A 27,575-nucleotide genomic window follows, 5' to 3' on the forward strand; every position below is an offset into this window, starting at 1 on the left:
CCATAATAAAGAGGGAGAAATAGTCAAAGATTTCATCTCACATTTACTGACTGGGTAGACTCAGATGTATGTCAGGGGAACAAATGCCCAGACCTCAAGTTCACTGGTTTAGGAGGGCCACCCCAAGCATTTTACACATATCATCTCTTCTTAGAATGACTCTAAGTGAGAGACAGATTATGGTAATCAGAGCCACAGAGCTCCAGAGCCACATGGATTGGCACTGCCGGCCCCAGACATGCTGAGTCACTCTGGGAGGAGGCCCAGGGGTTGACCTTGTAGCATGGTCAGTCCCAGCAGACCTGATAGGACGGCCCCCATTTGAGAAACACTGCCTGGTCGCTAGTGGACAACCTGGCCTCCCGTCTTCCTCACACCACGGACACGGACGCTTCTCTGTTCAGAGAAGCCTGATCCTAGGCCTGATCTCTGTGCAACTTTCCACTTTGACTTTCCTCCTCTTCTAAGCGCCGTGAAGCCACAAGGAGGCCTGACCCTAGGCAGGGGCATGGCCTAGCGGCACAGCCCAAGTGCTTGTCATGCCCAGTGCTGTTGAGTCTGGCCATTACCCATGCTGTTCAAGCTGCTAAATATTTTGACTCATACCCACAGGCTGTAAGGTTAGAGTTGAGATATGATCGATATTTAAAAACCGAAAATTCCATGGCAGCCACACTGGTAACGCGGGATAGAAAACATGCCTGGGGATCCCTTTTCTACAACCGGGGCGGCCTTTTTAGTTTCTTCTGGATCTGTGCCCACAGGGCCAGCTCCAGCTGCTAACCACACTGGAAATTGTCCTCATTCTTTTCTTCTGTGACTGTCTGTGTCCCTGGATTTTCACTCTTCTGCACCCTTCCTCCCTGGGAATTCAGGTCTGCGTCTTCTCAACTTTTGCTTTCAACAAGAGAGTTCTTCCATTTAAGTAGACAGTGGTCCTCCCTATGGTGCTGGGGCCACAGGTAGACGGCCGCCTCCTTACTCTGCCTCTTGTCCTCTGTGTGACTGTGAACATGTTGTAAAACTTCTGAGCCACTGCCTCCTCTTTGGTGAAGTAGGGACACTAGGACACCGAATGGTCACCAGGATTAAATGTGGGGACATATGCAGAATGACTAGCACGGTGCCTGGCTAGCTCAGGGAACAGTGCTGCAGTGACCGTGGTGACTGTGGTCTGGTCTGTCAGCTTGGGGGCTAGACAGCGTGACCCTTGTCCTTTTCATGTCATCAACACAGGCCCGGCCAGGCAATCACAGAGGAGGGGTCCAGGTGGGTAGCACGGACCATGCAGGTAACACACCTCAAATGTGATGCCTGGAGGTGTGGAGAGAAGGAAACTAGTTTTTGCCACCCCCCAGGGAACTGGTGGCTGAGGATGGGAGTGAGGGTTGCGGCAGAGGGCAGGGGATAAGGGGGGGGGGTGGCCACGCCCCCTCCAGGTGCCATTCAGGGACTGAGGTCATTTAGGTCACTGAGGTCATTTAGGGCACTGAGGGGCAAGAGGGTGGGACTATGGGATAGCCAGCAGTCATCACTGCAAGACCAGGGACAAACCAGCTGAACGTTCGTTTTCTTCTCTTTAAAATGCACACATCATCTCCTAGGAATGTGAATACATTAGAAATAATTAAGAAAAGCTCCCCAAGTTCCTGTTATAACAGGAACTCTGATTCCAAGTTTTCATATTAGCAAGGTTCTTATTTCTAAGAGGCTTAAACTTTTTTTTTTAAGAGGTGGGGGAGGGGCAGAGGGAGAGAGAAAGAATCTTAAGCAGGCTCTGGGAGATTATGACCTGAAACCAAGAGTCGGAGGTTTAACTCCCTGACCACTCAGGCGCCCTGAGGCTGTAACTTTGTACGGGTCTTACAGGATTCAGCAGTGCAAGATCATCAAAAGACCCCCGCTCAGTAACCAGGGCTCTGTTCTCAGTGCACGTTCTCATCCCACCTGACCAGAAAAACCCATTTCCAGTATGGCTTGGGTGAAGCCTGTTTGCCTCCGTTTAACTAGTACCTTGTTCTGTTGAAGTCCTCAAAATGTGCAAAAGGCAGGGGCCCTAGAGAAGGCTATTTATAGAAAGGAATGTGTATGGGGTGGGGCCACAGCAGGCCCCGCCCATCTTTCCCACCGGATGTGGATGGGAGCCATCCGCAAAAGCAGCCCCTCGCGCTGACATCCTGTCATAACAACATTAAATATTTCTAAGGCACCTACGACATTTCTAGGGCACCTCACCCCAGTTCCCTGGGGCTGCGTCAGGACCGCCTCTGTCTCCACCTTCACCCCGTCTTCTCCTCTGTCACATCTCCCTCTCCTAAGACCCTTGAGACAGCACGAAAGGCTCCTGGGGCTACACAAGCAAGGGGGAGTGGGAGGGAAAAGCAGGCTTCCCGCCGAGCAAGGAGCCAGATGTGGGCCTCGATCCCAGGACCCTGGGATCTTGAAATGAGCTGAAGGCAGTCGCTTATCGACTGAGCCACCCAGGCGCCCTTTATTTATTTATTTGACGGAGAGAGCACAAATTGGGGGAGCGGCAGGCAGAGGGAGAGGGAGAAGCAGACCCCTCGCTGAGCAGTGAGCATAATGCCGGGCTCGATCCCCGGATCCTGGGATCATGACCTGAGTTGAAGGCAGCCTCTTAACCAACTGAGCCACCCAGGTGCCCTGGTTTTTAAATCTTACTGTGTCTTGGAATGATCTGGGGAGCTTGTGGAAAATGCAGACTTCTGAGCCACCCCAGGACTGGTGAACACGATTATCTGGGGAGTGGGCCCAGGTATCTGCATTCTGAAGAGCCATCCCTCTGGCAACTTCCACCCTGGAGGTTCTGAAGCAGCAGGTCTACAGACTCTATGTCTTTTGTCCCTGTACTGGCAGGCTGGACCAGTAGCTCTGGAAATGTTTCCAGTCAGGCTGGGAGGGAGACTGCTTATGCAGGACGCTGGGAAAATGTTGGTAAAGGAGGTTGGCAATGCAGAATAGATAGTCATCTCCTTTGAAGACCATTTCCTTTGAACTGAAGTGGTTTGGGGTTAAACCAAAGGTTGAATAGATGACCGAGCCTTAACTCCATCCCTGGGGCCCCAAATGGCCTGGGGGTGAGCTGCAGCTTCAAGGTTTTGGCGGCCAACCATGCCATTCCCATGTTTGCTGGGACTCTTGCTCTGTCCGGGGATCTGGTCATGAGCCCACACTCACTGTCCATCTGAACCTCCTATTCAAAGGGTACGCACCCTGTTTATTACATGATGGGGCATGTGAAATAGGTAACTTTTTGTTACCAAGATATCTGAGCATCCCTAGGAACCCTTGGTGTGATAACTTGATAGAAGGAGCTTTTCTCCCTCGAGTCTGAGAGTATGACTGCCCAGACATGACAGCCCCCAGTGGCTCCCCCAGGGAGAACTGGCCTGTGGAGTCCCCAAGGAACACCTCTTAGAGAGCCCACCCCAAGCTGCTCCTGAGGCTTCTAGGGGCTGACATGAACCTTTAGTAATCACGGTTCAGAGGGTGAAATTGGGGTGCTTCATGGGGGCTCTGGTCAAGGCCCCATAACTGCTGAGGAAGTCCACCAAGGTCTGGCAGACATGGGGTTGGAACACTAGGGTTTTGTGAGAGGAAGGCCTTCAGTCCTGTCACAAGACACAGTAGAATGTCACGGTTATAAGAAGGGGTCTGGAGCCAGACTGCATCACTGAGTTCCACTGCCCCCACTTATGAAGCTTGTCTGGGGCAAGTTACTTAAGTTTCTTGTGCCTCAGTTGCCCCATTTGTGAAATGGAGCTAATAAAGGCAGTTGTCTTACCAGCAGCTTGGTATGAGTAGCCCATCCCAGTTGATCGGGGCGGGGGGGGTGGCGACATTTCCACTCCCCAACCCCAGAGCATTTTTGGCTTGGTATGAACACTCCTTGGATTCTCACTAGGGGCCCATTTACCTGTGTGACACGTCCCTATTTTTTTTTTTTTTTTAACGCGTGATACACCAGGAACTTCCTGTCTGCTTTGCTCCCATTATTGCTAATTCATACCTTACAATCGACTTTTATTAAAATGCTACTTGCCTAGTGAATAAGATTGTGAAATAATAAAGCTGGGTTTGGTTGGTTGTTTGTTTTAAGATATAGTAATGATGAGGGCGCCTGGGTGGCTCAGTGGGTTAAAGCCTCTGCCTTCGGCTCAGGTCAGGATCCCAGGGTCCTGGGATGGAGCCCCACATTGGGCTCTCTGCTTTGCAGGGAGCCTGCTTCCTCCTCACTCTCTGTCTGCCTCTCTGCCTACTTGTGATCTCTGTCTGTCAAATAAATAAATCAAATCTTCAAAAAAAAAAAAGATATAGTAATGATGAAGTTCTCCATAGCAACAAGCTGAAGATTCATTTTTTAAAAGATGTTATTTATTTATTTTAGAGTGAGTGAGCGAGTGTGTGTGTGAGAGAGAGAGAGAGAGAGCATGAATGGTGGGAGGGGCAGAGGGAGAAGGAGAAGCTGGCTCCCCTGCGGAGCAAAGAGCCCCATTCTGGGCTCACTCCCAGGACCCCGGGATCACGGGATCATGACCTGAGCCAAAGGCAGACTCTCAACCGACTGAGCCACCCAGGTGCCCCCAGACTAAAGATTCTGAACATGCGACACTTCAAAGGCCCCAGGCACTGCTAGGGCCACCCTTTCAAGATCAAAGTCTCAGCTCTTTGTAGACAACAAAGGGTGGCAGGCTTGTTGGGGCGATCACACCTCCCCCCACCCCCGGCAGAGGCAGGCAGGAGCGGCTGTGATGCGAATACGGAGAGTTCCCAAGGGCCTGAGTTAATAAAGGGAAAGCAATCTCCAAATATTGACAGTATAAAAACAGCTCTTCCCTGGTGTGGAAAATGGAAGCTGAGCTGGCTGGCCTCACTTCTGTGCCAACTGAGTGTCTCCACGCAGAAGTTAGCTTTTCCCTCTTATACAGAAGCATTCTGAGCTGCACGATTTCCTGCTGTCAAGGACAGAACCGCAGTCTAAAATGCTGGGCACAGGGGCACCTGGGTGACTCAGTCGTTAAGGATCTGCCTTCAGCTCAGGTCATGATCCTGGGGTCCTGGGATTGAGTCTGCATCGGGCTCCCTGCTTCTCCCTCTGCCTGCTGCCCGCCCCCCCAGTGATGTCCATTTTCTCTCTGTGGAATAAATAAATAAAATCTTAAGAAAATAATAAATAAATAAAATGCTGGGCATAGACAGAACCCCAGCTCCTTCCTGGGTCTAGGACTGCAGGCCGTGGCGCTGTGTTGGCCTCCACCAAGAGAAACAGGAACTGCTTCTCAGCTTCGCTGAGACAAATCCTAGCTGGGAAGCAGATGCTGTACATTGCGTGGGTTTGACAGTAACACCCTCGGCCTGGTCCTCCAGCTGCCTCTTGTTGATAGCAACTTCCAGGAGCACTTTCCACTAAAGCCAGAGAAAGTTCCACTGTGATGTGATCATGGCCTGCCAATGCCAGCCGAGGCATGGACCTCCCCTAGACCTAGGATATTTGTCTCCTGTCTACCCACATAATGCCTTCTCTTTGTCCAGATTCGTTGCAAAACTGACACAGTTTAAGGTCTTTTGGGAAAGCCTGGTCCTAGCTACCCCACGTGCTGGCCGGGTCAACAGAGACCCAGGGAAGCACCAGCTGCCTCTATTCTAGAATCCCTGTGCTTTGCTGCTGCTGACCCCTGTGGCCTCGGAACTCTAACCTGATCCACCTCCAAAGGAGGCCCCTTCTATGTAGCTCATGGGCTCCTAGTGGTGGTTTCTGCACCAGCGTTGAATGGGGGAGGATTTCCAGTCTAGAGATGACAGTCAAAACCGCAAGAGCTGATGAATGGTCCAGGGGGAGCACAGAGAATGAGAAGATGGGGCACCAGGGGCCGGGGAGACCACAGGCATTGCAGGGGCGTGCAGAGGAAGAGAATCATCGCAGGAAACTATTCGTTTCCGATTGCTGCTGCAAGAACACCACAATTTATTGGTGTAAAACAACACACGTCTATTATCTTACGGTTCTGGAGATCGGAAGTCTACAATGGATCTGCAAGGCTGCGTGCGCTCTGGAGGCTCTAGAGGAGCATTTCCTTGCCCTTTTTAGCTTCCAGAAGCCGCCCACAGCTTTTGGCTCATGGCCCCCTTCCTCCATCTTCAAGGCCAGCAGTCTTTCTCTCTTTCCCTCTGCTCCCATCATCACTCACCTTCTGTCTGACTCTGACCCACCCCCACCTATAAGCATCCCTGTGATGCCATCGGACCCACCTGGATAATCCTCAGGAGAACCTCTCCATCTCAAGATCCTCAGCCTGATCCTATGCACAAAGGCCCTTTTGTCATTTCTGCTCACATTCACGGGTCCCAGGGATTAGAACGTGGACATCCTTGGGGGACCCTTACTCAGCCACAGGAGCCAAGAAGGATGAACCAGGTGGGAAGAGCTGGGGTCATGGGGTCAGGGAAGTCAGGGGAGCCTGAGGAAGCAGGTGCAGTCAACAAGGAGCAGGTGCTCTCAAAGGTAAAACATCGGCGGAAAGATGGGGGATGGGTTACTCGCCCGCTTTCCACAGATCTCTACCGGCAAGAGACAACGACATACTTTTAAAATGGAGAGAGCCGGCTGATACCACCCTAACCTGGGATGGCACCCATTAAAAACCTGAGACCCCAGACGTTTGTGTTCCTGTTATAATTCCAGTTTGCAGGAATTACGGGCAACAGGAGAGTGAAAGAAAAGGTGCCACAAGCAAGTAACCGGACAAACCCAGAATGTGTGTGGCATTCCACAAACCAGTAACCCAGTCTCTCCGAGAAGTCAGTGTCATGAAAAGCAAAGCTGGGCAGGAGAGGGCTGGGGACAGGCGAAGAGCCCCAGAAAACAAATCAACGCATCACCCGTACTGAATTCAGATTTGGACGATAGCGATAAAAGACATTTTGCGACTATTGGGGAAATTTGTACTAATTATGAAACAAATATCATGGAATGATTGTTCATTTTGTCAGGTGAGCTAAAGGTACTTTGCAGTCACGCAGAACGTATGTTTTTTCTTGTGAGTTTGTTCACTGACTTTGTTGATACTGACACTGGAAGAGACTCGAACTTCCATGTCGACCGAGGGAAGGAACCAGAGAAGGAACCAGAGAAGGAACCGGGTCCCAGGAACAGGGTCTCTCGGACAGGAGAAAGCGAAGCTGCCTCTGACACGGAGGAAGCCAGGAAGCCAATATGGGAGGGAATTGGACGGAAAAGAAAGGAAGATTTGCAGAGACCACTGAGAAGGTGAGTGAGGGCAGTAGCCCAAAAAAAAAAAAAAGGACTCAGGAGCCACCCTGAAAGCCCAAATTAAATTTTGCAGCAGGTATCCACAGAGTCCCAGACCCACACGTCTTGTGGTTTTCAGAGGCACATCTCCGAACCGGGCCATTCGGATGGGGAGGCAGTGTGGCCGGGGACCCGGGGAGCGGCGGGGGGGGGGGGGGGGCGGGAGCAAGGACAGGTGGAAAGCAATGACTCCCACCTGGTCCAGGATGGGAGTCAAAGAAAGGGAGCACCAGAGGCAGCTGAACCTGGGTGAGAAAAAGGCATCCTGGAGGTGAGGTCTGGAGGGGACTGGGGGGAGGGCGAGATGGGGAGGACGGGACACAGGCAAGTCCCAGCGGGAGATCTGTTTTCCCAGAGGGAGAGGACTCCCGGCTCCTGTGTCCCTCCAGCGCCAGGAAGGAAGCCACCCTTCCCTGCAGGGCCTCTGCGTGCCTGATCCAAGGTGGTGGTTCATCGAGAACACAAATGCCCGTGTGCCATTGACGCTGGGCTGCTGAGAGCTGGAAGGGCGGTTTTGTCTTTATTTTTATTTATTTGGAAAAGAGAGAGTGAGCCAGAGAAAGAGCACAAGCAGGGGAAGGGGCAGGGGCAGAGGGAGAACCAGGCTCCCCATTGAGCAGGGAGCCCGACTGGGGCTCAATCTTGGAACCCTGAGATCATGACCTGAGCTGAAGGCAGGTGCTTAAATGACTGAGCCACACAGATGCCCCTGAAGGTGCAGTTAAAAAAATTTTCAGGTAAAATGTACAAAACCTTGGGGCACCTGGATGGTTCAGTGGGTTAAAGCCTCTGCCTTTGGTTCAGGTCATGCTCTCAGGGTCCTGGGATGGAGCCCCGAATTGGGCTCTCTGCTCAGCAGGGAGCCTGCTTCCTCCTCTCTCTCTCTCTCTGCCTCTTTGCCTACTTGTGATCTCTGTCTGTCAAATAAATAAATAAAAATCTTAAAAAAAAATTTACAAAACCTAAAGTTAACCCTCTTAAAGTGCACAATTCCGTGGCCTTTAATACATTCATATTTTGCAACTAAAGCATTTTATCATCTCCAAAGGAGCCCCAGTACCCACCCACTAAGCAGTCACCCCCACTGCCGGCTTCCCCAGCCCCAGGCAAGCAGTCTTCTGCTTTCTGCACCTGTGGATTGACCGAGACAGGACGCTCATCTAAATGGAATCACACACCATGTGACTTTTGGGCTGTTTCCATCTTTTGGCTGTGGCGGATGGTGTTTTTGTGAGCATTTGTGTCCAGTATTTGTCTGAGTACCTGTTTTCAGTTCTTGGGGGTCTATACTGAGGAAGACTTGCTGAGTCCTCTAATAATTCTGTTTAACTTTGAGGAAACACTTACCTGTTTTCCACGGTACTGACGCCATTTTACTTTTGACTAGCAATGTATGAGGGTTTTGATTTCTACACATTCTTGCCAACATTTGTCTTTTACAGTGTTTTTGTTTTTGTTTTGTTTTGTTTTGTTTCTTAAAGATTTTACTTATTTATTTAACAGAGTAGGCAGAGTAGTAGGCAGAAGGAGAAGGAAAAGCAGACTCTCTGCTGAGCAGCGAGCGCAGCTCGGGACTCGATCCCAGGACACTGGGATCATGACCTGAGTGAAGGCAGTCGCTTAACTGACTGAGCCACCCAGGCGCCCTTTGTTTTGTTTTTAATGGTCATCCCCAGGCTGTGAGGTGGTAGCCCATGGTTTTGGCTTGTATTTCCCTAACGATTAGTGATGTTGAGCATCTTTTCACTTGTGTCTTGGCCCAGCACCATCTATTTTTATATCCATTGGAGCTTCCGCCTTTGGAGGAAGGTCTATTCAAATCCTGGGCCATTTTTAAATTGGGTTGTCTTTCTGTTGTTGAGTTGTAAGAATTTCTTATACATTCTGGTTGTTGGACCCTTATCAGGTATACGATTGGTAAATATTTTCTCCCATTCTGTGGCTGTCTTTTCCCTTTCTCAGTAGTGTCGTTGGATGCGTAGTAGTGTCGTTGATGAAGTCTGCTGGTCTATTTTTTCTTTTTTGTTGTTTCTGCTTTTGATGTTGTACCTAAGCATCCACTGCCAAATTCTAGATCATGAACACAGGATTCTATAGTTTCTTTGAAGAGCTCTGTAGTTTCAGCTCTTACATTTAGGTCTTTGTTTATTTTGAGTTAATTTTTGTATATGTTGTGATGTAAGGACCAAAGTGCAAACTGTAACCTATGAATCTTCTTAAGAGTTTACTGTTTGTATACATGAGGCTAACACATTGGATTGGTCATGTAGGGGACCTTGGCACTTGCAGATTTAATATTTTCAGTTTATCATCAGGAAGTGATCTCAAAGGTCAAGACACATGGTCACATCCCTGTCCCTGAGCCACACATATGGACCCGTCAGGCAATGAGGCAGGTGCATCCACACAGGCAAATCCCTGAATAAGTGAAGTGAGCTTAGCTGGCCCTGGCTCTCATCTCCACAGATTTTCCTGGCACTCATCAACCTCCAAAACCTCGATATTCTCCTTAAGGGCTTGAAAACATCACTTACATTTCAAAAATCACACTTTACTGCATGCAACATGCAGGATTAGTGTTAGCAAGTTTGGATTTTGTGACAAGTCTCAACACAACGTCATCCTTATGGTGATCAAGTACAAGCTGGACGAACACCTCTTAAAGGTGAAGAAAGGAAGAAAGGAAGGGAGGGAGGAACCCTGCACAGCTTTAAGGTTGCCCTGCTTCAGCGCTCCCCAAATCTGCTGCTAGCATTGCATGGGAAGCTTCCTTTTCTCTTTCTTTCTCTTTCCCCCTCCTTCCGTGTCTTTCTGTTAATTTCCTAGCAGCAAAACCCTTTATCCAAACCAAAGGTTGCAAACTTCCAGACAGGACCCTTCTAGTCTTCCTCCCGGGTCCTCTTTTTGCCCCCACGAGGCCTCGAAGCCCCACGAAAACCAGTTGAAACTCCCAGGCTAGACTCTCCAGGACGACATCAAGCGCCGGCAGGCTGGCTGTTCTAAGATGACGAGGAGCAGAGGAACCCCGTTCTCGCAGAGGCTTGTGGAGGTCCCAGACTTTGAGAGCGGGGAAAAGCATCTCGATGAGGGGCACAAGCTGCCTCCCAAGCTGGACTTTGACTCTATTGTAATGATGTGACTTTACTTATCGCCTGTCCTTATGTAACCTTCATTGCATGCGGCACCAGAATCACGAGCTGACTCACTCCGCGGATGAGGCAGGTACTCGCTGTCATGGGGAATCTAGGAAATTGGCGAGGCTGGAGCTAAGAAAACAGCCACCCTGGCCGGGCCGGGTCTGGCTGTGGGGAAGGGTAGCTGGGGCAGCCGCCTGCTTCTGCGTCCCCCCTGGGGAGAGGCCCTCTGGATACATGATGGCTGGCTTATTCTCCATTCAGACGTTCTCTCCTAGACTAGAGTTCTCTTAAACAGGACAAATGAAACAGTATCAGAAGCTGTTGCCAGGGCAACCTGACAAAAGACTTTTCACCCTCAGCTACTGTACGTGTAATTTGTCGAAGGCAGCTGGCTTCTAGGGAGAGGAAAGGGAAGGCCACAGTTGCTACTTTGGGGCCCGGAAATGAAAATGAAAATTTAAAGACTATCTTCTGGTGAACTCAGCTCAGGTAGGACAGGAGAGCAGCTGTGATCTGTGCAATAAAAATTCAGGAAAGCCAGGCCGGGGAAGGCGAAGAGAGCACACACCTTTGCCTTGTCTTTTGTGAGAGCTGTAAAATGGTTGCCTATCAGGGCTTTTAAGGAGAAGCTGCTGGAAGGCCTGGAGCTGAAAGTATGCCCCGAAGAGGAGGGAGGAGGACCGAGAGCGAGACATTGAAGAAAGCCACCGGGATATTCCAGGATATATAGATAAATACGAACTGGGGAGTTCTTGACACATCCCATTTGACATCCCCCCAAACCATAACCTCTCACGACAGCAGCCCCTTTACGGGGAACAGTATTACAGAGCTTGGACCAACTTCAGTCGGCTCATGGTATGGATGGAAAGACAGGTCCATAAAAGATAGCCCACTCCAGGTCACCAGCCGGGCAAGGGCAGAACTGAGCCAGAAGTCCCGTTTCCGGCTTCCCCATGATCTTCCCACTTACCTGATGCCTCTGTCCGACAGCTTTCAAAGTGGGCCCCATGGGGTCAGGGGCCACACTGTGAGGGCATGGGACACCCCCCCACCCTCAAAGGAATAGCTCCCTTTCCATCTACTTTTATATCCGTTGGAGCTCCACTTAAAATTATTTCAGGGGAAAAAAAATCCAAGACCAGAAAACGTTTGAAGATCGCCAGTCTAAAGATACACACACACAGTAGATCGTGGCCATGGTTGCCCAACCTTGTGAACATGTTAAAAACCACAGAATCATATGCTTTACTATGTGAACTTTGTCTTTAACATTTATTCTGTTTATTCTATATTTATTTAAATTAAAAGACCAAATAGCCCTTAATTCACGCAAAGAGAGACACAAAGGTAAGAGGTGAGTTATACTTAGGGTCAGAAACCAAATAGGAATGGATTATAGCAAGGCTGACCCAGACGTCCTCCAGGAACTGCCCCCTCCCTGGTCCTCCCCAATCCCTACTCCCCACACCCCCACCGGCTCCTTACCGAGTTGGTGCCAAGGATCTGCAGGTTGGGCTTCTCTGACTCCAGCAGCTTGGCCACCATCTTGAGGAAACTCTCCACGAAGAGGTTGATGCTCTGGCAATGGCAGGCCATGAGCAATTGGTCCAGCGCCTCCATGGCAATGCACACGTACCTGGGGAAAGGAGCACCATCATTGGGTTTCACGCCCGTCCCACGCTCATCGCATGCGTGGGACAATCAGCACAGTGACCCCCTGGCCAGCATCTGGGTAATGAGGCTCTTCCAATAGGATGTTAATGTCTGGACAGCCATTCCAGCTAGTGCCCACTGCAGCGCAGCACCAAGAATCAGCAGGAACCAGCCCTGGAAGGGAGCCTGGAGACCAGCTCTCCCCAGCTGCTCATTCTACAGATGAAGAACGTAAGGACAGACAAGGTGTACCATCTCATAAGTTGATACAAGCAGAAAGAACTGATGCTCAGAAGAGCAAATTCTGAACCCAAACCCAATGAGATCAAAGAATTACTCGATCTGAAGTCAAGAAGTACTTGTTGGGCACCCACAGGGGAAACACTCTGTCTTAGTGCAAGGGTGTAGGGGGAAGAAGTCCTTCAACTCGAGGAGCCTGGAGTTCAATGGACAAGATATCTCCTGTAAAGGGAAGATAAGAAATGCTACACGAAAATCATGCAGAACATTCCACAGAGTTCCAAAGGAGAGAGATGACTCTAATGGGGAGGAAGAGAAGAACTTTAGGAAGAATGTTTATGAAGAATCTGATATAGGCCTGAAGACCAATCAACTGTGAAGGTTAAAGAGTATAAAACCTGCAGATATTGCATTTGAAGACCTCAGAAGTCCTCTGATCATCACACAATATGGTTGCTGGTATTACCATATTTAGGTGACACATTCCCTACTTAGAGAGCATCTGTACCTCACAGAGGATAAGATACACAGGAACAAAATTATTATTTTTTCCTAATGAAGATGATTCCGAGGCCCAAACTTCTTATTCCTTCTAAAGTCTAAAACCTGAATACCTTCTGAAACCGGAAATACGCAGCACCCAATGATGAACATACTAGGTAGGTCATCCCATCCCATTTCTTGACAACTACATAAAAACGTCTTCATATTTCAAGCTATTTCAAGCTTCATATTTCTACCTGCCCACCTTTCAACCACTTGAAAAGAGCAATCCCATTTTTCTTGCTTTTCTCTTCTCCACGCTAAAAATACCCAATCCTTCCCAAACTAGCCTTCACAGGACAACCACTGATGATCCTGGCTGGTGGCTATCCCCTTCAATGCCTCTCTTGAACCCCAAGAAAAAAATACCATGAATCAAATTCCTCCTGAGAATTAGGAGGGCACGTCTGAGCCCAAACCCGATGTGTGTTCCACGGTGGCCACACGAGTGTGTGGCTGGTTAAGTTACATCATGAAGGGTACATGCCCAACTTATAAGTCACTGCACATGGCAGAAAACAGAGGAGGGGCACCCCGGTTGACCATCTGACTCTTGATTTTGCTTAGCTCAGGATCTCAGGGTTGTGAGATCGAGCCCTGCATTGGGCTCCATGCTGGGTGTGGAGCCTGCTTAAGATTCTCTCTCTCCCTCTGCCTCTGTCCCTCCCCCCACTCTCTCTCTAAAAATAAAAAAATAAAAATAAAGAAAAAGAAAACAGAGTAGACTTTCATTAGAAAAGGTCATCGTTCACCTTCTAATGAAGAAGCTGCTGCAAATCTGTCCAGTATCATTCTATTTGAAATCTTTGTAATTTTTTCTAGGGAGTCAGGTTTCTGAGGCAGAACGCTAGACATCGCCCCTGGAATCTCTTTCCCCCCTTTTCCCTCATAATTTGGAATTTTAGCAGAGCTTGTGGGGCTCACGAGGATCTGTTCCCAGCCTCTCTTGCTGCTAGCTGAGGCCACGTGACGAAAATGTTGCCATTAAAATGAGGGAAAGCATTTGCGACGACGTGGATGGAACTAGAGGGTATTATGCTGAGCGAAATAAATAAATCAGAGAAAGACAATTATACGATCTTCCTGATATGAGGAATTTGAGAGGCAGCATAGGGGGCTTGGTGGGTAGCAAGGGAAAAAATGAAACAAGATGGGATCAGAGAGAGACAAGACACAAGAGACTCTTAATTTCACAAAACAAACTGAGGGTTGCCAGGGAGAGGAGGGTAGGGAGAGGGGGGTGGGGTTATGGACATTGGGGAAGGTATGTGCTATGGTGAGTGCTATGAAGTGTGTAAACCTGGCGATTCATAGACCTGCATCCTTGGGGCTAATAATACATTATATGTTAATTACAAAAAAATGAGGGAAATTGAGGTGAGCAATGTCAGCATCACTGGCTTAGAAGACAGGCTTGGCCCCTCCCCTCCTCCCTTCCTCCTGGGACTGAGGAGTGGCAGCCACTGGAGTCCCAAACACTGGAGTTCCCAGACGATTCCCCCCCCTCCCGACCGCCCAACATTGTGAGGCTGGACAGTCACCCAAGAGAGAGCAAAACCCCTTGCAAAACCCCGAAATGCTGGAGCCACTGTATTTTTACACAAAGAACCCAGATACCTAATACTCAGGTCTAGGAGCACTTCGGAGCCCCAGTGGTGCAAATAAAAGTGAATTCTGAGCAGTCCAAGGCAAATCGGTGACCTACCTCCCAGGAAGGAGGAGAGCTGGAAGGGCTTGGAGCCTGTGACGGGGAGGTCATCACAAGACTCCGCGAACTCATGAGTGGACCCACGTGCCTGGGATGTCGATCCTTCTACTTGTTAATTCAAACCACGTGGACTAGAAGAGTCCTTCCTGATATACAGAAATGCAGGACAGGTCAAGTGGGCAGAGGACCCCAAACCTAACAGAGGTGTGGAGGAATCAAGTTAGTGCCTCCAAGTCGAAAGCAAGGAACACAAGACCTGTCTTAAAGATTACGGTAGAGCTGTCAGCATGAGCTTCCAGAGTGTGAAAGCTGCCTCATACTTGAGAGCCAGGCTCGTATGCCAGACATAGAATCAAGAATGAATTTAGAGATCTGTTCTCCCTTATGCCTCGGTCCCAATCATACCCATCTTTGAATGTTAGGCAAGTATTTTAAAAAGACTTTGATTAGCGAGTTGCTTATCTTCTTTTTTTAAAACCAAGTTGGTGAAATACAAAGAACTAGCTAAAAAGTATGACTACAAGGTGATTTCTGGGGTTTCCACGAGGCCACAACACAAGGCTGCATGATAACTCTTGGGGCAGCTGTTTGGTTTCAATGTGTGGCCAAACCACCTCACACAGGAGCCAGCCTTGCAAATCCAAACCTATAAAGTAACAGCCATCATGGTGTCTGTTTCCTTAATGTTCTTCTTCTTTTTTAAAGACATCAGATACCATTTCTTAAGTGTTCTTAGGCTAACCTTTGTACTGAGCAATTATAAGAAAAGCAGCTTCCCTATCCTGAAATTTTCCTGCCCATTTTCAAAAAAATGTTTGGTGAACTGATAATTTACTGATAATTTAATAATTATTAAATTATTACTTAATATTATTAAGCACTATTAAATAGTCATTACTGGGCATGTTTACAAGCGGAACAGGTCATGCTCTTGTCTACAGAATGTCTTTCAAATAGAAGGCCAGCCCTAGGTCTCTGAGCTCCTGGAGCAAACGGGAGCCCCCAGTCCCTGCTGAGGGGGTGTGGGGGGCGCAGTGCTGGCCATTCCTGGCTCACGACAGCGTTGTTCTTCAGAAGCCATCATTGTCACAGTCCTGGAAACCTGCGATGCCTCGCAGATAGTCCCCGTGTGTTTCAGGTCGGCTGTGCTGGCCAGTGAGGTAGACTGAGTCATGTATGTTTGGGGAAACGGCCTGGCTGGGGCCCTTCTAAAGGAGACACACTTTCCTTGCAGAAAAACCAGGCCCCATCTGGGCAACCAAACACGGCAGGTGGGAAACGGGGCCAGCCAGGGTAGAATTCTCTTCTCTCAGGAATCATCGCCAGCATCTTAACGTATGAAGGGCTTCACCCTTAGTTCACAGAGCTTAAACGAGGGAAAGGAAGAGACGGGGTGGGGTTTGGCAAGAGAAGAAACTAGAAGGCTTCCCAGATTCCAGAGCTTAGATCACTGTTTTTCCTTTTCCTGTAAAAAATTACCAGAAAACCCTAAGAAGGAAAAAATAGTCCTTTGCTAACAACATGATTGAATGAATGAGAAAATAAAATAACAAGCAATTGGCTACTAATCCAGAGTGGAAACTCTGATGGGAAGTGAAAATTATGGTAGAAAGAGAAACTGAAAAGTCCAGAAGTTTAAAGCCTAGTTCTTTGAACATGCTCTGCTTTGTTCCCCATGTCGAGCCTCGATACGAAGGGTGGAAAGGTTGTAATTATGAGCTTGAATTTTTCCAAGTATCTCAAAAGATTAGTTCTCTAATCTCTACCCTCCCCGGGAGGTCTTGTAGTGGGGTCCACACTGTCAAGGAGAATAGAGTGTCCTGGAAGGAGTCCGGTGTAGTGATGGGTCTGGGAGACTGAGCTGGCCTGAGTGCTAGGAGCTGGATGAGGCCGGACGGAGCTGGTGAGGACTAACCCGCCACAGGGTCTGGGGGGGAAGGACAAGAGCGGGTACAGATGACAGCAAGTGACAACGAAGGGTACTGGACGTACTGGTAAGGCTCCCCAGCAGGTGAGGAAGGCAGACCCCAAGGAACCTGGGAGAGAATTGGGTTCGTGGGCAGCAACTGAAATCGGAGAAGACACTTGACAGGTGATAACGACAGGAACTCAGTGACAATGGCCAAGGCAGGAGGTAAGTCATAGCAACGGAGGAAAATACACAGGAGAAGAGGCAAGACATGTCTCCTGCTGAAGTCTAGAAGAGGTGGCCGGTTCTGTTTGAACACATTGAGCTCGGTCAAGAGGCCCTGAACCCGAGGAAAGGAGGAGCAGGTGTAAAGAGTCTGGGAACAGAGCGGGGCGGGGGGCGGGGCTGGAGAGGAAGGCAAAGTCAGAGATGAAGACAGGCAGGCAGGAGAGAGGGGACAGCTTTAGCAAGGCCAGTCACTGCCCGAGAATCACTCAAAGGTCAGTCGCCTTGACAAAGAACCTCTTATTCTAAGCAGTTGGAATGTACTTGGTCAGCCCCACTCCAGTACAGAAACTTCTGGGTTTTAGGAACTTAGATGCAGGGGCTGACTTCAGCAGAGGGAGGGAAGCATGAACCCCCTCTCCAGGTTCTAGGGCTGTCCTAGCCGTAGAACAGCCCTTCTAGGGCTGGAAGGAACATGCACAAAGAGAAAACCAGGAGGAAATCTCACTTTTTGCCGCTCTGCACGTCTCTGCCCGTCCGTCACAGCTCAGGTCAGTGAGCTCTACCTCAGAATTCACAGCCTAGCCTCTCTCCGCCCACATCTGGTCATCATTCCTGATGCTGAATGCAGATCAAGGCAGAGTTCATACCCACAGGAGAGGGGTGGTAAGGCCGGGAGGCCAGGGGGCCAGAGAGGATGGTTCTGCGCCAACCCCCGAGGTTCACGTCCATGTAGTTAAACCATAAATACAGACACCTCCGTGATCACAGGGAGACACAGCCCTCAGACCGTCTGTAGGCGAATATTTGCGCTTCCAAAGCTGCCATCGGGAAGGTGCTAATGACAAGAAGCCGAGAATGATGGACAGAGCACCGGGCTGGGCAAGAAGGGGCGGACAGGGAAGGAGAACGGGAGATCAAATCTAACGGATTTCTCTTCTCCAAATGTTTATGATTGAAACTTCCAGGGAGGCCTTCAAGGCTTTAAACACTGAGAGGCTGCCACGACTATTTTTAACAGAACGATACCGATTTTGAATTGTAGTTCTAAGGGCAGTGGAAGGACTCTAATCGGCTCTGCTGGCTACGGGACATTTTTATCGAGAGAACCATCCCTACAGAGAGGGCAGATGAAATTAGTATTAAATGTTTAATGTTACTGCTAGCCTATCAGTTTTCGGTTGAATCTAGGACGAAGTCATTTTTACTTGCTTGAGCATGCTTTACCGTATGTCAGGGCGATTTACGTAATCAGCACGTAGAGTGTATTTGTGCCCTTTTTATTGAGCGTGTAACCTAATTTTATTTTATAAAACGATGATAGAAATGTACTGTTTCTGGTCTTGCTGTCCCTCCTAGGGATAGCTTGATTCTGGATTCGCAGGTGGGTCCTGCAGAGCTTAGAGGTCTACACCTTGTCAGCACAAGGCAAATGTTTTCACGCCAGCGCTCACTCCGGCTTCCTCGCCAGGAGGAAGGGAGCTTGGCAGGTGGTTGGGCTGTTGGACTGTGGTGGTGGGGGGGCCCATGATCGGGATTGAGGGGAGAGAGCACTGTCGCAGAGGCATGAGGCTCAGAGAGCCGGGGGTGGCTGGAGTGGGTCTGAGCAGGCAAGGCAGGTGTGGCGGGCATGGCTGGGGGAGCCTGGTGAGTTAGGGGAAGGTCATAGCTAGTACTCATTTGGAAGGACCAGAACAGGAAAGAATGCAGGGAGAGAATTGCTAATGTTACCATGATCTGGAGTCTGCAGTAGGAGAAAGGAAGAAGCAGAGGAAAGCAGAGCATGGATGTATGGAGAACAGAAGCAACTGGGACTTCAGAACAGTTGCGTCAGATTTACCCTGCCCTCCAGACCATCAGCAATGCCACCAGGGATGTCTTCGGGTTTTCTTACATTCAGCTTTTGCACACACCAAAACCCAACCACACTGCTCAGAAAATGAGCCCTCGTAGTATTTACAGCATATTTGTTTTTCCTTTATTTTCTAGGCATTGGTATTTGTTGCTTATTTTTAAACTTAACTGTAAAACACTGTATTTGTAATGACATAGTCTGTTTTTCATTTACTTAAGGCATTTTCATTATTATGGGGAAAGCGTGTTTATAATATCGTTTCTATTGAACAGATAATATTTCACCAAGTGAGACACATTATAATTCATTAAACCCTTTCTCTCTTATTGGACATCAATTTCTAATATATCATTATTATAAAAAACACTACAATGAACATCTCTGTGTGTAAAGCTAGTTTATATTTAAGATTGATTTCTTGGGATAGAAGAATAGACAAAGAATTTACCGGATCAAAGGGCATACATGTTTTTTGAAGACTTGACTTATATTTTAAAATGATGGTTTGGAGGCACCTGGGTGGCTCAGTGGGTTAAGCCTCTGCCTTCAGCTCAGGTCATGATCTCAGGGTCCTGGGATTGAGCTCCACAATGGGTTCCCTGCTCAGCAGGGAGCCTGCTTCCCTTCCTCTCTCTGCCTGCCTCTGCCTGCTTGTGATCCCTCTCTCTGTCAAATAAATAAAATCTTTAAAAAAAATTATGGTCTAAAAAGGTCCAATCAATTTGCACTTATTCTAGAAAAGTAAGAAACTACCCTCACGCTGCCATTCCTTGGTTAGTACTGGAAATACTTTTTTGTTAAGTGAAGATGGTATCTTAGTGCTTCAAGCCACATCTTTGATTATAAATTTATTGACCGTTATTATTTCTCCTTCCTCTTTCTGTGAGTTGGTTACTTGGAGCCCTGGTTTCAGTTTTTAGTGACTCAGTTTTCCCACTCCAGCCCCATCGTTGGTTTATACAAATAATAGATGAGTTTGAATCCTTTGTCTTACTCTTTCAAAACACTTCTTTTGGTTGTCATTTAAATTTTGGTGGTTTCTTTTTTGACATCAAAATATTTAAATTTTTAAACAGTTAAATCTATCGATCAGTCATTTTCATTTAAGGTTTCTTTTCTTTACTAAACATAGCAAGTCCTTCCCTCTCAGACTGATAAATATTTCATTTAAGTGTATTTTTAATGGACAAATTATCCCAACCTTGCCTTCTCACTAGAATGTAGATGGCTCCTCCCTGCCTTTTTTTTTTTTTAAATATTTATTGTTTTTGTTTTAAATTAGAGATTGGGGGTGGGTGGGGGAGAGGGAGAGAGAGAATCCCAGGCAGGTGCCATGTCCAGCATGGAGCCCTACGTGAGGCTTGATCTCACAACTGTGAGATCATGACCTGAACCAATATCAAGAATCGGACAGCCCCCCTTCCCTGCTTTTTAAGGCTGTAAGTTGCTTGGTTTGATGAGAATAATGGCAGACTTAGGACTAGACCAACTTTTCAAGACCCTAGAGTGTGGGTGAGGGCTTCTGGATAGAGACAAAAGGGGAAAATGGATGCTAACAGAGGTGCTCCTAGGAAGCGGACATCCCCTTCTTCCCACATCTTGTCAATGGCATCAAATTTTACCTGCCATTGGAAAAACACATGCAAACCTCCCTCAGGCCCGATCCCTGTTTTTCCAGTCTGTTCGGTGACCAAGTCTACTATCATTTTCATAAAAGGACCCTATGTTTTGTCCAATGCTTCTGAAAGCATCTCTCTCACTTTCTCACACTCTTACCCGTATCGATGACGTCCCACATCACGGATGAGCCTCTCGGAGAGATAGGCGCCAATTCGGTCCAGCTTCTCTGGAGCTGAGAGGGCATAGAAAGTCAGCTTCTCCATGTTGGTCTTCACCAGGCCATCCTGTAAAAGACAAGACCCCATGTCTCACCGTGACTATTCCATGGCTAGAAGGGTTCAAGTCTAAAGGTAAATCATATGTTGATTGAATTATCATTCTGCCCAGTGCCATTACGTATGTGACAAACCTCCCATGTGGGGTCAGGGATACAGAAATGATGAAAACATGGTTCCTGCCTCCCAGGAACTCACAACTTAGCCCAGAGTATGCCAGCTATAAATTAGAATAGTTGTATAAATGTACATATTATTTTTGTATGTATACGGATACATGTATACATATATAGACACAAATGTACATATGTATATTTGTGTAGGCACGTATACGTGTGTGTGTGTGTGTGTGTGTGTGTGTGTGTGAATGATAAGCCTTCACTGAAAGCAACTCAGAATTAAAATGTGCTGGAAATCCAGCCCTAAGACATGAACAGGAAGAGAAGGCAGTTCAGTAGCAATTAGGGAATTCTCCAGAGGATGCTGGAAACGTGGCCCTTCAACTGTCCATCAAGAAGATGTCATTGATTTCCAAAGAGCAAATCAAGAATATCAGATCCCGACATTTCCGAAACCACACAATCCATAATGTAGCCCAAGCGGAGAGTAGCCGCCGGGAAGCCGGGAAGCCAGGCCTCCCCTGTGCGCACAGCCAGACCCTGGGCGGGTACCAGAGGGAGCCAAAGAGAAGACACCAGCTCCTGAGCCAAAACCCAAGAAGGGAAGTGCTCACAGGACACAGCAGGGAGAGCACCATCAAGAGAGCGAGCAGTTCTAGAAACCACTGCTCAGAGAGACACGAGTGAGAAAGATGTCTCAGCCGTGCAGTAAAGACCTAAACCAAGCTGAAACCAGCTTCCCAAGCCCCCTGCAGATCCTGACTACAGACAGATCCAAATCTCTGTGGCGGGCAGACCCCCGGCAGCTGTTCCCCACTGACCAGAGTCTGAGCAGGCTCACGGGCGAGGGGCCCGGCTGACCCGCCTTCCCCTTGCAGCCCTGGACGGGGTGAGATGGTGGGAGGTGATGCCAGGCGGAGGAGTGACCCACCTCGGGATCCTCAGGAAAGATGTTGTCAACCAGCCTTTTGTACCTGGGGCGTAGAGCGCCGCAGCAGCCACAGACACCTAGAAGAGCAAGAAGAAAAACCCATGAATGTGGCCTCCTGGGAACCAGGCCAAGGCGGCTTGTAAGGAACCAAACCCAGGCCGGGAAGCAGAAAGATCTCATCCCTCCCGTGCCGTGTGCCGGGGTGGCCGACTCGCACGACTTGCTTCATGCTACACCTTTGCCTTTGAGCCTTGCGTCCTTCGCTTAGGGGGTCAAGCCCCGCGGCGTGTGTGAGTGTGAAGCCGGGCCATGGAAGGGAACTGTGAGGGCTGGGAACTCACCCAAAGGTCAGGTGCTACCCCTGGACAGACACGCGTGCACGTACACACACACACACACACACACACACACACACACACACACACACGGGGGCAGGACTATAACCCTGCCTCCTGCAGCCCAAGAGCCTCCCCATTGTCCTGAGAAGATGCACAGCTTGAGGAGTGCTCGTTCCTCCCACCCACCCCCACGGACACCCCACTTCTTTTATTCTCTGCTCCTCAATATCTGCTACCTTCCCGTTTCCTGTGGCCATTTCCATTATAGAACGTTACATGAAATGCTGATAAATTAACATTACCATTAATTATTAACATTTGAAAATGCATCTTTAATGCAGGGTGACGGTGGTGTTTCAGGGTGGAGTGGGGCCCTAGGGGGCCAGCCCCCCATCCCAGGCCCCCCTGTGCCAGCCCCCTGTGCCAGCCTCCGCCCCACCCCGGGCGAGCCCCCCGTCCCCAACCTCATGAGGTGTCCACCAGCCTGTGGCAAAATAAGAGACTGAGAACAATGTGGTACATTTCCAGAAAGCTGAATCTATTGCATGGAGAAGGCTCCCTGACATGACCTCTTTCTGTGTCTTTGGGTGCTGTGAAATGATGGTGTTAGGAGATCAGCGATAATAGACCAAACCCCGGGAAAATAAAAAGCCGACGCTTGCAAGCCCCCCCATAAACTGTCTTTAGACAAAGGACACGGAACCCTCTGGGACCCGGCGCTGTCTCCACCTTCCTCCAGCCCCAGGGATCTTTCCTTTCGCGTTCTAGCCGCACCTCTCCCTGCCCGGTGCGGGGGAATGGGCCCCTCGGGGAGGAGCCGAGGGGAGGGCAGCGAAGGGCCTGGGAAAGTCCAACCCCCAACAATAATTGTTCCCTCATCCTCCCAATTAATGCTTAATTCTGCTTGCACAAACTCTGCAGTTGGAATGCAAGTGCACCGTGGAAGGATCAAGGCCATGGACCATTCAGAAAAGAATGAATTACTTTAGTGGGAATTACTTGAATCTCACAAAGAGCTTTACAGCTGCGGGAGAAAAGCGGCTCTCTGGAAATTTTGACTGGGAGGGGGTAGCGGGCGGCTGTGCCAGGAGGAGGAAGGAGCAGAGATTTGGGGTGACTCCGGTACAAGGGAACGGGTGCTATCTGGGAGAAGCCCGGGGGCACGCCACAGGAGGACAGGCCACACGGTAACTGGCTCACATCCCCCCTCGCCCGCCTCACAGGCAGCTGCGCACCCCCAGCCATCCCCCTGGCCTGCGGAGGGCCGCAGACCTGGTCGGCGGCTGCAGTCAGGCCCTCTGCGCTCAGTCTTGTTGGGTTGGCCTGACGTGCCCTCCTCTCCTCTCTGTCCACGCCTGGGAGGGGGTGTTTGGGCCCTGGACGCCAGCCAGGGCTAGTTCTCCTGATGGAACAGCTCCCAGGGGTGGTGTTCTCTGTCCCGGGTCTCGAAGCCTGGGATCGAAGCCCATCCATTCATCCTTCCCCTTCGGCCACCCTGCCCTCTGCCCAGTGCAGCCGTTCGCAAGCTTCTTCCCAAGATGCCCACGGGACATGCCCTCCGCTCTCCCGGCAGCCTCCTTTGTCGCTGTCTCCAGACCAGGAGAACCGGCCATTTGCGTCTGAAGGGAGTGAGGACAGAGCATCACAGAGAAGCTGGCACTGCACAGCCCCAGTGCCTGTCCCTTCCTCCAGCGTGTCTGAGAGGCCTAAGGGGCAGGGCCTGCACGGGAGAGAGGCCAAGCTCGTTAGAAACCCAGACTTGTCAGGAAGCACAAGCCCATTTTGGGTACTCAGGGCAGAAAGCTCTGTGCAGGGGCACCGAAGGGGCTGGGGGCTCTTGGTGCTACCAGTGGGGACACGAGCCACCTCCCAGAGTGAGCAGGCCTGGCTGTACCTCGGTCTAGGGACATGGGCTCGGTGTCTTCCCAGTAAAACCAGGCAGCCTGTTGGTCTCCTGATCTCTTGTGTCTAGAAGGGGTATGCCTCACGTGCCCCTTCTATCCAGTGCCTCCTTCTCTAACCCACGGGCCTCTCCCTGGAACACGCCTCTCCCATGTGAGGAGCCACAGGGCATGGCCCCAGGGAGAACCAGTTGCATTCAAGGCCCCAGGGCACTGTCCCACCAGACAGGGAGCGGCAAGAGAACAAGAGAGGAGAGTGGGTACCCCCTCATCAACAAAGCTGCCACTGTTTTCAGGGTCCCTCCTGACTTAGGTCCTGGAGCTTTTTCCTGGTCTGTTCTTCCTTTCCGACCTCCTCAGACCCCTTGATGGCTTGTGAGGTAGAGTGGTCAACAGCAAGGCCCCCCCCCTTTTTTTTCTTTTTTAAAAAAGATTTTATTTGTGTATTTGAGGGAGAGAGAGAATGAGAGAGAGAGCATGTACGTGCCAGAGCAGGGGGAGGGGAGAGGAGCCTGGGCAGACGGAGAAGCAGGCTCCCCACTGAATACAGAGCCAGCCTCGGGACTCGATCCCAGGACCCAGAGATCGTGACCTGAGCCCAAGGCAGAAGCTTAACCGACTGAGCCACCAAGACACCCCACAGCATGGTTTCTAGTGAAATCCCAGCACTGCTGCTTCCCAGATGTGTGACCTTGAGCAAATAACTACACTATGTTTGTGAGTGTCCTAGGCTCAGGGCACAAGGCTGTTGTGAGGTCTAAGTGAGCGGGTGGCAGCAAATCCCTTGAAGCAGGGTGGGGCCTGGTAGCTCCCCAAGAAGGCTCAAGGGTAGTGTCCCCTCGCACCCCCCGCATTCCCCAGGCCCAGGGCAGCCAAGTCCTTTCCTCGCTGCTCACTGCTCTGTGCTGGCTGCTACGTCGTAGTGGGGCTTTCCCCACTGACTGCTTGCGCAGTGACAGCATCCAAGGCCGGTGCACATCTGAAGGCCTGAGCAGGCCTTCGGATCAAACCTCATTGACCTGTGGGTCTGAAACAGGCCCGAGGCAGCTCCAGGCACCTGCAAATCACAGTACCTTGACCTCCAGCTCCAGCCCCTCCCCGCAGCCAGGGTCCCCAAACCGTAGTGCTTTCGTGAACCCCAGTGCAAATGTGACCTGCTAGGTCCTCCCTCCGCAGAGCAGAGCCAGGTGCTGATGAGACAAAGCAAGTGTCGCTGGAGAGAATCCCCAGGACTGGCCCTCGGGAGGTCAGTCATCAGGACAGCACTGGTCATGTGTTGAGACAGGGAAACAGAAGGGACCCCGTGAGAGAGAAAGCTAATTTTTTTTTCCCTTTGCTTCTTTTGGGGCTTCTATTCTTGCTAGGACTTGCGCCCCCACTCCACTTTAAACATGCCTTGTGATGCAAATAGCATATGCCCTCCTTATAAGAGACAAGGAGCTAATGGATTTCTCTAGGATGGATAACATCTAAGGAAGGACCAGGTGAGAATGACCGGAGGAAGCTTCCATCTGCGTACTCCAGACCCCTGTCAAGGCCCCCTGCTCTAAGGAATAACAACTAGGTCCTTGTCTTTGTTCTAACTGGTTCCTGGACACCTGCGAGGGCAGGTGCACCAGACCACTGTCCTCGGTAAAATCCCGCAGACCCCAAAGAAAGTCAGACTCCTGCTCCTTTCTTCTCCGGGTCTCCCAGAGGTTCCGTCTGCATCTGCTCTCTCTGTTTCTTCAATAAACTCTGCTTTCGACTCCCGCTGGCTCCTCCCACACTGCCAGCATCACCTCCTCAATGAACTGAGGAGTCCATGGGGAGAAGGGGGGGCTCTGGAGAACAGAACTGCATTCCCCAAACTGTGTTCCGTGGAACACTAGTTGCCACATGCTAACAAGCACCCCTCAGAAAAGGGTCTAAGGGCAAATCAGTGCAGGAACCTGTGCGTGCCAAATCCCGCGATTTCAGATTCACAGTACAAATTAGCATATTAAAGCCTCTGGTAAGTCATAAGGTAAGGGAATCTGTTGACATTTGTTCAAACCAACATCTCCTCCTTTTTCACAACTACAAATATCACCATGAGGAATACGTTTAACACTCTTTTTCCAAGAGCATATGCCTTGGTTTACAAGGCTATAAATGTAGGACACTGGAAATGGTGCTAACTTTAGAGTCTGAAAAGGACTGGGTTCAAGTCCTGGTTCTGTTGCTGTGAACTCTGAGTTCAAGTCCCGGTTCTGCCCTTTTATCTTCGAGACTGCTTCCTCATCAAGACCATAAGAGGAAAAGATTGTCCCTAAGATACAATGCTGTGACTGGAGTCCCAGAATGTGCCACAGATTTCCAGAAAGGAAGAGATCACCCAGAGAGCTGATGGGCAGGGCAGGGCTTCTCAGAAGAGAAGGGACAAGAAGTGGGGTAGGATTCACACTTGAAAAACACAGTGGGTGCTTTCTTCCTCGTGTGTCTGGCACAGGGCTAAAAAAAAAGTGTTAAATCTTTGCAACAACCCCCTCCCTCCCGGGTGGTCCTGTTGTTTTGCCATTTCACAGATGGGTGGACTGAGGCATCAAAAGGCAAAGTTACCTGCCCAGAGTGGCATAGCCGATAAGCGGCAGACCAGGATTTGAGCCCCCCAAATCCAGGGGCCACGACGTTAACTACTATACCAGGGAGGGGCAGGGATAGCACCGTCACGGAGCGGAGAAAGCCACGAGCTTGCACAGAAAGAGAAGAACCACCCAGGCGGTGCATCCTAAAGGGAATTGAGTTATGTCACCCCAAAATATGCCTTTTGACATAAAAGTTATTTTGACCTGAAGGCGATCAAGGAGCAGTAAATGCAAAGGCAGAAATGCAGAAAAGGCACCAGAGGAACCGGCAAACAAACTTTATTAAGCTCACGCATATCTTCCTAGTTACTTCTTCACCATCCACTACCCCATAGCCCAAACCCCTTTATCTTGTCAATTCTTCACAAGTTTCTTGTGTCTTTGCCTAAAAGGTAAGAAAGCGTCCTGCTCTGGTCTCGTCTTAGGGTCTCCTTCTGTGATGAAGGCCCTCAGGTTCCTGTAAAACTTCAAATCCCTGTGCGTCTCTGTCCCATTAATCTTCGTCCTTTTTATCTTGGGACCCAGCCCTAAGAGGGTCAAGGGACACTTTTTTATCCCCTACAATTTTAAACTGTAAAGGGCACCAGAGAACATCTGGGGAATCAACTAAAATGCAGATTCTTGTTCAGCTCGCGGACATGGGACCTGAACCCCCACGTCTCCGCCAGGCTCCCAGGTGCCGCCCCCCGCCTGGGTCCACTGGCTGCACCGGGAGGGCGAGATCCCAGAGCACAGTGGTGACGCCTTTGAGCTCAGGGGTCAGACGGGCTTAGGTTGAAATCCCAGCGCTTCCCATTGCTGACTGTTTAACCTTGAACAACTTACTTAACCTAGCGTGGAGTTTTCTCCCATAAAAAATGAAGACGGTGATGGCTCCTTGCCAGGGGGCCACGACACAAATTAAGCGGTAGCTCGGCCCCCTGCCTCCTCTCTCTTCCCCAACCCGCTTGCAGGAGGGACCCGGGCGGCCAGGCTGGGCCAGACTGAAGACTAGGCCGGACAATTTAGGTTTTGCCAAGTTACCAGGGAGCTCTGGGAGCTTCATGAGCAGGGAGTGACGGTGATGATCAGCCCGGGGGTGGCGTGCAACACTGGACCCAGAGATTTAAGGCAGAGATAAGTGAGTGAATCACCCCAGGTCGGGGTTAAGTGCCTGAAGTGAGGGAAGCCGTCTGGATGGGA

General features: G+C 49.9%; 1 protein-coding gene across 3 annotated transcripts in view; it reads right to left on the minus strand.

The window, feature by feature from the left end:
- The window catches only part of EFR3B (EFR3 homolog B), an 89,166-nt gene that overhangs the window by 29,614 nt on the left and 31,977 nt on the right, over nt 1-27,575 (minus strand). For all 3 annotated transcript variants that reach the window (XM_059132474.1, XM_059132473.1, XM_059132472.1), the window contains exons 2-4: nt 21,549-21,625; nt 20,380-20,507; nt 11,956-12,106 (exon numbers count right to left, since the gene is read on the minus strand). In XM_059132474.1, the coding sequence (XP_058988457.1) occupies nt 11,956-12,106; nt 20,380-20,507; nt 21,549-21,625 (356 nt within the window). The remainder of the gene's footprint in view (nt 1-11,955; nt 12,107-20,379; nt 20,508-21,548; nt 21,626-27,575) is intronic.

This window comes from Mustela lutreola, chromosome 9, assembly GCF_030435805.1.
Source record: "Mustela lutreola isolate mMusLut2 chromosome 9, mMusLut2.pri, whole genome shotgun sequence".
In the NCBI taxonomy this organism is placed as follows: Eukaryota; Metazoa; Chordata; class Mammalia; order Carnivora; family Mustelidae; genus Mustela; species Mustela lutreola.